This window comes from Pistacia vera, unplaced genomic scaffold, assembly GCF_008641045.1.
Source record: "Pistacia vera cultivar Batoury unplaced genomic scaffold, PisVer_v2 Contig140, whole genome shotgun sequence".
NCBI lineage: Eukaryota > Viridiplantae > Streptophyta > Magnoliopsida > Sapindales > Anacardiaceae > Pistacia > Pistacia vera.
In genome coordinates, this window is record NW_022195467.1 from 1,102,508 (window position 1) to 1,114,084 (window position 11,577).

An 11,577-nucleotide genomic window follows, 5' to 3' on the forward strand; every position below is an offset into this window, starting at 1 on the left:
CACGTTTTGTTAGATTTACATTTACAAGTGATAAATATTCGAGCCGACAAGTTCCTTTTTTCTTAAATTTGTATTTATTTTAATTTAAAATTGTATCGTTCTTTCAACTTTGATCCCTTTACATTTCATTTCTGGTTACGTCTATGCTTGAATCCATAAGTAATTAAGAAAACTCAATTCCACATGTGATATATTGAATCCACAACATGAGATAAAACCCCGACGGAAAATATATTTACATTCTTCTTTTTCTTTAAGCTAAAAAACTCTATTTTAATCTTACTTTGAGAAAAATAATCAGGTGAATGAATAATTTGAAATGCACAATTATTTAAGCACCTTTTTAACTTGGTTTAAAAAACTTGTCAAAAATAACTAGGAAAATATTCCTAGACCAAAACAGTCTGCTTCAAAACAATAGCTATGAAACTTCACAACTTGAAATGAAAGACATTTTTATTTATTAAAGATTTTAATTATGTACAATATAATTATTTTCCTAAAAATAAATTAAGCAGTTTTCTCCAGTTTGAGACCTTAAAAACATCTAAACCTATGATGGAAACGGGACTTCCGAAAAGTGTCTATACGCCTATCAAATTTTCGCTGCATAGAGCGGCGAATCAATTGCTTTTGAATTTGGTATTGTTCACTTAAGCCAAGATGAGCCATTAGAAGGCAAACATGAGTGAGCAACTCTCCACCTTTCATAAGATGTTGCCCATGCTCTTTCCACCCACAATGATTTGCAACATATCCCAACATTTCCACCCAAACTTCACTTATCATCTCCCATTTTTGTTTTTTACTCCACCAGTGCATTTGCAATTGCTTGGCGAGCCTACATCCAAAAAATAGCACGGACTGACTTCTATCTCCTTTTATTCGCTCTAGTGACTCGCCGGTGTTAACCTCAAGTAACTCCTCCATATAAGTTGTAAATTTACTTGAGGAGGATTTACCAGACTTTTTTTCAATGAAAAATCTTTTGGCCTCAGCACAAGTATCTCTATACCGTATCTCACCGATCCCTTTCGGCAACATAGTCGGACAAATGACTAAAAGATACAACATATAATTAGATAACCATCTGCTAATTTTACACTCTATAGGAAGTGTCTCATCATTATCATCTTCATTGTCACCAAAATCAGCAAGATAACAAAGATCGGTAGCAATGTGCCAAAGAAGAAAGCTGTGATCGAATTCTACCTCAATTGTACTCCAACAAAATTCATCAAAGCAGAACCATTTCTTCAGCACATTATCACCTCTTTCAGCTAACAATTCTTTGCATAACTTGATACTAAAAAGATCCCCTTCAATTTGTTTGCCCTTCTCTAGGATCTGCTTGAATATCACTTCCTTTAACTCATCATTCACTTCTTTCCAAGTCAAATATTGGTATTTCTCTACTACTTCTTTGATGCCAAAAAAGTTTAGAGCTCTTATGAAATATGTGGTCGCCAATGATATGTCTTTCAAGCAAAAACTTAACAGGTTGTATTGACCTATAGATCCTGACCACCTCTTGCTTCTGAGATATTCAGACAGAACAAAAAGAAACCCACAACATCTGTTATTATCATCAGCTACAAAATTGCAGGGGCTGTTTTTAAGCTTGGTTAACCAAACGGTCTACCAGTCAGAAAAAAGAAGTCCAATCAACGCATAAACCTCCAAGAAAATAGCCCCCAGTATAAGCACATAAGTGATGAGGATATCGATTCGCGGATAGGCGCTCTTATCAATGATGATTAAGAAGACAACTATCACGGGAACATAAGAAAACAAGCAGATGCAACGACGAAGGATGCCGAGTCGAGAATAAATTATGCTCAACTTGGTGTACAGCAAATCATACATGAATACAAGCTCAATAGCTACCAGTTCGAAGGCTTCTTTAGCCGACTTGTTGCTGATAATTGAGAAGCTGTCTTTCCGTTCATGATAGCCGAGAATCAAGTCGGCAAAGAGATACGTAAATCTTTCGAACAAGAAATAAGCTTCAATGAAACAACTGTCCCCCGGTTTAATGCGTTCATCATGTGGTACATCTATTACTCTGGATGAGTCTGCTCGCAACAGTTCTTCATTTGTTGAAGCATTTCCGATTATTTCAGCATAGTTTGGACCAGCATCAGGAGTTGAACGCAAGGAGTCCTTAAGATGCTTGGCGCTCGAATATCGGAGCACCAAAGTCCTCTCCCCATACTTGATAATGCCAGTGATAAGCATGGGAATGGTAATAAATGTGAAGGCAGTAGTGGTGTTTTCCCAAGATCTGATGAAGATATAAAATGCCACTCCAATTTGGACAAGGAGCCCAAGAAAATGCCTTAACCACAGCTCATTGTCTTCTAACGAGTAAGCTGTTATAGTATCTGGACCACCGAGATGCAAGAGAAGGAATGGCGCCCAAAATGTGAGAATGTTGTTCGACGTTAAACGATCATCATCTTCTTCAGAATCTCCAAGGCTGCGTGCGATGGTGCCCAAAGTAACAGTTGCCACCAAGTCTACCAACAAGTAGGCTAACCAGACGAGCAAATTTATCCGAATTCTTCTTGTATTTTTTCGTTGGTAACCAAGTATGATAAGGATGATCTGTAAAAGGAGGCTCAGTAAAATCATTATTCGAACTTCCAATCCATTCCAAGGAAAATTCTTGAAGCTTGCCATCTTCTGTTTGAAAATCAATCTGGAGAAAAAAAAAAATAAAAAAATAAAAATAAAAAAATCTATTATTCTTTGTTTTGTTTCATACACAAACTTTGCCATTTTATGATTCTTTATCGACTTTTAACAAAAATTTTGGCTCTACAATATGTTGTCAATACAATTAATTTGCCATTTTATTTATTTTTGTTTTACTATTATAAAAAACATGTGAAGTGAAAATAAGAGACAAAAAAAAAAAAAAAAAAAAAAAAGTGATGAAAACATCATTGATTGAATGGAATTAAAATGTTTTCGAAAACTGTTTTTGAATAAGATCTTGAAAACTAGCCTAAAATTAGAAAACCGTTTTTCAGTCATTTTTAAAAAAATTAATTGTTTTTAATCTGAAAACAATATCGTACCCAATAAATTTTCAAATAATAAAAATATTAAATTATAACTAAAAAATTTGATTCATATTTTTTTTTTTAATTTTTTCGGATCACAGACCAAACAAATAATTAAACAATTTTCAAGAGGATGTACTTAGAAAAAAGATATTGAAATATATAAAAATACATATATACTTCTTAAATTTGAATAATACTACACCAATAACCCTCTCTCACAAACTTTCTCTTACAACTCTGAGGTGGTAGCTCGTAATTGGTCAGTTCACAATGGGTCTCACATGAGTCCCACTAATTAATTACGAATTGACCAATTACGAGTTGTTACATCAGAGTTGAGAGAGAAAGTTTGATAGAAATGATTATTTGTGTAGTATTATTCTTTAAATTTAAATAGCTCCTTAACTGCCCCTATTTTAAAATATAAATATTTACTTTACAAGTTATGAAATTAAAAAAAATATGACAGGCAACACAAACTAAATCAAAATATGATGTAATTACATCACTTAAAATTGAATCATGTCTCATAACATTCACATTTCGTTTAGGATGTTACATAATTTGTTTGACGAACATAATAAATCTATTAATACATGCTTTAACATTGTAAAAATAATGTAAGATTATACTTTTTTAAATTAATTATTTTAATAATTACTTTCATAATAAAAAAAACCCCTAGATTTTGTTAATGTTGTCATGAAATAAATAATGAATACTCAACAGGTTTATATTAATTAATGAAAGAAAATTGTTAAAAAATAAAAATTAAGTGGTAAATAAAAATGTAAGAGACCAAATAGAAAAAATTAAGTAGAGTGGGCGTCTCATATCATATATTAATCTACAATATGAAATGATAATGAAAATAATACAGAATTAAGTAACCAATATTATAAATATAATATATATTAGTATCATACTAAAGCACAAATTAAAGAAAATGAAAGTTGTACCTGAAAAATTATGAAGCAAAGTGAGGCAGACTGTTGGATGAGCTGAGAGATGTCGCCAGAGCCAAAATCGATCTCAACAAGTTGAAGTACGAAGATAACTCCAATTATTATGTTTTGCTAGGAAAAAGCAAGAAAAAAGTTAATAAAGATGTACAAATCACAATAACAATTTATGTTTTTTAATGGTGCTTTAAAGTTTAGTTTAAGTTAAAGCAAAGGATATATACCCGGCCATCGAAATGGTTCAAAACCATGTTATTATAAGCTTGATTCAGATTTTCTTTATGTTATAACTAAACTACAAAAGCGACAGATAAAATATACCACACACGCCACAAAGAAAAACAAGAATCAACCACAACACACAGATTTTACCGTAGTTCACTTATCAAAATTGGATAAGCTGCATCCACGTTGAGCTCCGAAAATGGGAGAGCTCGTTGCACTACTTATTATTAAGATTCAACCAAGAACAAGTACAAATCGAATCACACTCTCACTGATTTCAATCAATCTTAAAAGTAACTAATCCTAGAGATACTCACCTAGAATCCCCAAGAACAAGAGCAAAAAGGCCCTCCAGAATGACTAACAAATCACTCAATCACACTAGTTACAAAGATTAATCTTAGACCTATAACAGAGAGAAAAACGCAAATGTAAAGGTTATTCAATCAGAGACAAAAACACAGCCTTACTTTACTGTGCAGTGCCCCTTTTATAGTGTTGACTTAATGCAACTTCACAGCCATCAGATCAAATTTGATCCAACGATTAGGAACCATTAAGAGACTAATATCAAAGTGTAGCTTTTCATTTAGGCTAAAAAAAAACTACACCGTTTTGGTCTTCACTTCAACAATCTCCACCTTGAAGACTTGAAACCTAAGCAGTGCAGCTCACTCTAAACCATATCTTTCATAGCTCCAGGTCACTCCTGATTACTCCACTGACAGTAACTTCAAGCAGTGCTTGAACTTTGCTGGTGTAATGATTTTTATTCCCATATCTGCTGGATTTTCTTCAGTGGCTACCTTCTTCAGTTCAACTACTCCTTGTGCAACCAGGTCTCTCACAAAATGAAATCGGACATCTACATGCTTGGTTCTTTTGTGATAGACTGGGTTTTTACTGAGATGAATCGCATTCTGGCTATCAGAGTAGATTGTGACTTTTCCATTAGATAAATTTGCTTCTGACAACAATCCCTGCAGCCATATAGCCTCCTTAAACACATCAACTGTGGCTATGTATTCGGCCTCAGTTGATGACAATGCTACAATGTGTTGCAACTAAGATTTCTAGCTTATACAGTTTCAACCAAGTGTAAAATAGTAGGCTGTTGTGGATTTTCTGGTGTCCTTGTCACCTGCAAAATCAGAATCTACAAACCCTACTAGATCAAGCATAGTAGTTCTTTTATAGTATTTTAAACCAACACTTAAGGAATTATTAATATATCTTACAACCCATTTCAGGGCAGTCCAATGATCACTCACAGGGTTGGACATAAATCGACTAAGCAATGATATAGCAAATGATTGGTCAAGTCTAGTACTTACCATTGCATACATAATAGAGCCAATCACACTAGCATAAGGGACAATATCCATTTTTATCATATTAGCTTCAGTTTTAGGACATTGGTTTTTACTTAACACAAAATGGTTTCCTAAGGGCATAGAGATAGGTTTTGAGTTAGCCATTCCAACTCTGTTTACTAGTTTTTTCAAGGATGCTTTCTAATCAAGTTTTAACTCATTACTCCCCCTATCCCTAGATATAACCATGCCTAGAATTTTCTTTTGCACTTCCTAGGTCCTTTATATCAATTTCTTAACTAAGTTTATTCTTTAATCCTTCTATTTTGGACTTAGATTTATTGATTAGTAACATATCATCAACATACAACAAGAGATATAAAGGCAGATCCTTATCTAGGTCAAAATGGAAGCAGCTATCGTATCTACTTCTTTTATAACCCAGGCCCACTATGAAAGTATCAAATCTTTTGTACCATTGCTTAGGGGTCTGTTTGAGGCCATACAAAGACTTATGCAATAGGCATACATGATTTGGCACCCTATAATCAACAAAACCTATAGATTGAGACATATAAATCTGCTCATCTAGGCTGTCATATAGGAATGCAGTGGTGACATCAAGCTGTTCTAATTCTAAATTTTGGTGGGCTGTAATGGAGAACATAAGTCTGATAGTTTTGTATTTCACAACTAGGGAAAAGACTTCATTAAAGTCTATTCCTTCTCTTTGGGTATAGCCTTTAGCTACCAGCCTGACTTTATACCTAGGGGGGTCAGAGGCTGTAAAACCATCTTTTATCTTATAAAGCCATTTACATTGTATCAGCTTCTGGTCTTTGGGTTTAGGTACCAAAGACGAAGTATTGTTTACCTCTACCGAGTGCATCTCTTTCCTCATTGCTGCTTTCCACTTGTCTTTGTCTTTGTCTTTGGACTTCATGGCCTCTTCATATGTTTTAGGTTCTGTCCTTTGGACTTCTGCACCTACAAGAAAAGCAGTAAAGATTAAATCTGCATAAGAATATCATGTAAGTGGCCTTACCTCTCTCCTGGTTCTGTCTCTTGCTAGTTGGTACTGTTGTAAATCCACTGTTTGGGGTTCTAAGGTTTCTTCTACAACTTCATTTTCTAGTTGTTCAGGTTCTGATTGTTCTGTTTCTGCTTCAGTTTGAGGGACTAGGTTTGGGTTGTTTGGATAGGTTGATGTGGTATAGGCTGCACCTCAATTTGTGTACTTTCAGTAGGAATGGATGAGGTCTCAATGTTTCTTTGTGTTACTTGGTCAATGGCAGTGGCTTTACAATGGAATTCATTCTCATTAAACACCACAGCTCGGCTTACTATGATTTTCACCCTTGGAGATTCCCTGTCCCACAATCTATACCCTTTTATGCCTTCTTGATATCCAAGGAATATGCATTTGGTGGATCTAGGCTCAAGCTTCCTCCCCCGCCCCCCCCCCTCCCCCCCCAAAAGAGTGTGTGCATAAGCTGTACAGCCAAAGATTCTTAGGTGCCTTAAGTCTAGTTTCCTCTCAAACCAAATTTCTTCAGGATACTTCCCATTAATGGCAATGGATGGGCTTCTATTTACTAGGTAGGTTGCAGTGGCTAAAGTTTCCCCCCAAAAAGTGCTTGGTGGCTCTGAGATGAATAGCAGGCACCTAACCTTTTCTAGTAAGGTTCTATTCATTCCTTTTGCCACCCCATTCTGTTGAGGAGTCCTAGCAACAGTCCTATGCCTTAAAATGTCATGCTCTCTACAGAAATTATCAAACTCAGTATTACAAAACTCTAACCCATTGTCACTTCTTAGGGTTTTAACTTTCTTACCTAGCTGGTTTTCAACTGACACTTTCCATTCTTTAAACTTGGCCAAGGCTCGATCTTTGGTTTTCAGGAGGAAGGTCCAGACTTTTCTACTGTAGTCATCTACTATTGATAGAAAATAACTGTTCCCACCATGGGATTTAACTTTTTCAGGCCCCTAAAGGTCTGAGTGTAGGTATTCAAGGCAGTTTGTGGCTAGGTGAGTTCCCGTTGAGAAACTCAGTCTATGTTGTTTTCCTAACACACAGTTTCCACAAAATTCTAGGTTAGGGATTGAATCCTTACCCAACACCCCTTTACTATTAAGGATATTCATGCCTTTTTGACTCATATGCCCTAACCTAAGGTGCCATTTTTGAGTTGCAGATAGTTTACTAGAAAGCAGAACAACATTAAAACATTTAGAATCAACAGTACCACACAGAATATAAAGACCATTTCTTTTTTCCCCTTTAAGGATTAGGTTTTGGTTTCTATACACGTTCAAGCATCCATTGCTAGCTTTATAGAAACATCTAGCCTCATTTAGGGTCCCTAAAGAGATGAGGTTTCTTTTTAAATCAGGGATATATCTAACCTTGGTCAGCTTTACAAGTTTCCCATCAATTAGTCTAAGGGTTACACTGCCTATATCCTTAACACTACAAGCCTGATTGTTTCCCATGTAGACAGTCTCATTTTCATGTGTTTCTAGATTCTAACACCAGTTCTTGTGTGGGCTCATATGAAAGGAGCAGCCTGAGTCTAGGACCCACTTCTTGGCAGTGTCAGATGTTGACACTATCAGGTCCTTAGGTTCATCCAGTTGGCTTTTACTAGAGGGTAGGTTGCTCTCAATGTTTCCCTATTTATGTTTCTTTAACCATTCAAAGCAGTTTTTCTTAATGTGCCTAGGTTTGTTACAGAAAAAACACTTTCTTGATTCATTTTTCGCTTTGTTTAGACCCTTTCCCATTTTCTTATTCCTAGACCCCTGCTGATACTGATTGTTCTTTCCTACTTGACTAGATTTAGGCCTACCTTCAACAAACAGGTTACTACCAGACCGTTTCTGGACTTTTAATTCTAATTCCTAGCTTTAAGTCTAGCTATAATCAAGTCTAGGCTAGGAATAGTTCCTGAATATTGCAATGCATTCTTGACTACTTGGTATTCCTTAGTCAAAGAATTCAGTAGGATCATCGCTACACTAGTGTCCCCTAACTCTTGGTCTGTTCCTTTAAGGATTAGTGACATCTTTAGAAACTCATCAAGATTGTCCTCAATGGACTTTGTACTATCCATTTTGTATGAAAATAAGGCACCCTTTAAAAAAGCAAGATTGGGTGCTGACTATAATGAGTACAAAGTTTTGAGTTTACCCCATAAGGCTAGAGGAGTTTCTAGCCCATCTACCTCCGGTAGGACGTTATCGGACAGGTTCATCACAATGAGATTGTATGCCTCCTCGTTGATCTCATTCTTTTGCTTCAATTTTTCCTCTGGCCATTTGGATACATCCTTCTCCAGAGCAAGCCCCACCTTATTGTGGGAAAGTAGCGCTTTCATCTTCTTCTTCCAACTACCGAAGTCAATTTTTCCATTGTATTGTGTGATTTCCAATCGTGTGATTGACATATTGTAAGTATTTGTGTTTAATTTGTCTCTAATTCAAGAAGCTCTAATTGAAACCCTATATTGAGGCAATTAAAGAATTCCTAACAAATTACTGAGTAACAAACCTAACTCTTCCAAGAACCCTTCGATTGGCGATTTAACACCTCAAATCTGTGCTCCTAGGACTCTAGATTACTAAGGAACAACTTGATTTGAAAGGCCCCAAATTTCAACAAACCTTAGAAATTTCCAAAAACCCTAGCTTGTTCAAAGATTCACCAAATCAATCAATCCTAACACCTAAAGCTCTGACACCACTGTTATAACTAAACTACAAAAGCCACAGAGCAAATATATCACACGCGCCACAAAGAAAAACAAGAATCAACCACAACACATAGATTTTACTGTGGTTCACTTATCCAAATTAGATAAGCTACGTCCACATTAAGCTCCGAAAATGGGAGAGCTCGCTGCACTACTTATTATCAAGATTCAACCAAGAACAAGTACAAATCGAATCACACTCTCATTGATTTCAATCAATCTTAACAATAACTAATCCTAGAGATACTCACCTGGAATCCCCAAGAACAAGAGCAAAGAAGCCCACCAGAATGACTAACAAATCACTTAATCACACTAGTTACAAAGATTAATCTTAGACCTATAACAAAGAGAAAAATGCAGATATAAAGGTTCTTCAATCAGAGACAAAAACGCAGCCTTACATTATTGTATAGTACCCTTTTTGTAGTGTTGACTTAATGCAAATTCACAGCCATCAAATCAGATTTGATCCAACTATCAGGAACCATTAAGAGACTACTATCAAAGTGCAGTGTTTCATTTAGGCTAAAAAAAAACTGCATCGTTTTGGTCTTCACTTCAACACTTTCTTTAACTTTAGCCAAGTGTGTCCGATTATTTATGTTTTTTAACGGTGTTTTAAAGTTCAGCTTGTTTTTTATGATAACTCACTGCATCAAATGGTCTTCTAACTCATGAGCTCCTATTGCAAATAAAACTTAAGATTTCCAGAAAAGGTAGTTATACCTGTAGTTGTCTCTTGTCAACTTTAGATTTATTACTTGAAGACCAGAAGGAAAAGCCGAGTTGTGAGAACTGGTTGAGTTGTGAAACACCTTCTCTATGCTGTTTTTGAATTGATTGGATTCAGAGAGTTTCGCCGTCGATGCTAGTCTTAGGCTTTGATACCATGTGAGAATGAGAGAGCAAGAGTCAAATTTTCTAAAGAATTATTGAGAAGAGAGAAATCAATTTTGTATTTCGTAACTTGTATTAAACAGATACAACACTCTCTTTTGTATTGAGTAGAGAGTAAAGTAGAATAAGCAATAGGTAGTTCAAGTGCTCAACTGATTTAAAAAACTCTAACATTCTTTTTACAAAAACGACACCGCTTATTCAAATTACAAGCTAATCCATAAACTTTTGACAATTGATACTCTAATACTTTGACTGCTACAGGCCCACACCTACTTCTCTTTCTTCGATTGGTGTTAAACTGGTTAAGAAGAACTACAACTATTGGCACTCACAAGTACTACCAGCTTTAAGCGTCATTTGAACTTGAAGGGTTTTGTGAATGGATCGAATCTATTGATAGCTTGAGGCTACCAAATTACCACAATAAAAAAAAAATGAATATCATTAATACATAAGTATTATTATTTTATATAGATACATGGGTAAAGTTTTTGAAGGATTCAAGAAAAAGAGAGAAGAAAGCTTTCTTTACAATCTATAAAAACCTTAAAATGATGATGAGTTTGAGAAGATCTCAAATTTCTTACTAATGTTTTGAAGGATATGTCACCTTTTAAGATGATTATCAACTTTACTTTTGACGTTAGTCTATTCTATTATAAGAAAACTACAATGGTAGTGTATGTTGATGACATATTACTAGCCAGATATGATTCTAAGCTAATAAGTCATATTGTTGTAGACTTAAATACTAAATTTGCTTTGAAAGAGTTGAGATATCTACATTATTTCATTGGCTTTAAAGCTATCAGAAATAGTAGTGGGATAATTCTTACACAGTCTAAGTATGCAATAGATTTGTTAAAAAAGACTCAAATGGTTGACTCCAAATCTTGTGTATTGACATTTTTGTCAAACTTATGTTATGGTGACACATTTTACCAAGTGGCATTTTCTCTTTGATTGTCTTGCCCACCAAGTTTATTTTGATTCATGATATCCTTGTGTGAGCTAACTTTACATGCGTCACAATTTCCTTATGTGGTCCTAAAAGAGAATTTGTCTATGGTCCTGCAAGAAAGAGAAAAGTTATGTTTGTGGTCCAACAAAAAGTTGGAATTCTTTTTGTCCTCCATGTGTTCAACTGTCAGGCTTATGCCTTTTGCTTTTTCATTTCATGAGTGTGCACAATGGATGTGTGCTTGCACACTTATGTCAGACATATGCATGATGCATTTCATTTTGTATTTTACTTCGTGTGTGTGCACACCTTTCTGCTGTGCTAACATCGCATGTCTGACTCATTTCTCATAAGTTGTATTTTTATCCTTAACAGCTAAGATATTTT

General features: G+C 35.1%; 1 protein-coding gene across 1 annotated transcript; it reads right to left on the reverse strand.

Annotated features, from left to right (window-relative positions):
* Positions 1-537: 537 nt before the first annotated feature.
* LOC116123189 lies at positions 538-2,682 on the reverse strand. Its single transcript, XM_031408996.1, has 2 exons — positions 1,643-2,682; positions 538-1,534 (listed from the first exon to the last, which is right to left on the reverse strand). Exons 1-2 carry the CDS (start codon positions 2,680-2,682, stop codon positions 538-540), a joined length of 2,037 nt encoding a protein of 678 aa, XP_031264856.1.
* Between the last annotated feature and the right edge of the window lie 8,895 nt (positions 2,683-11,577).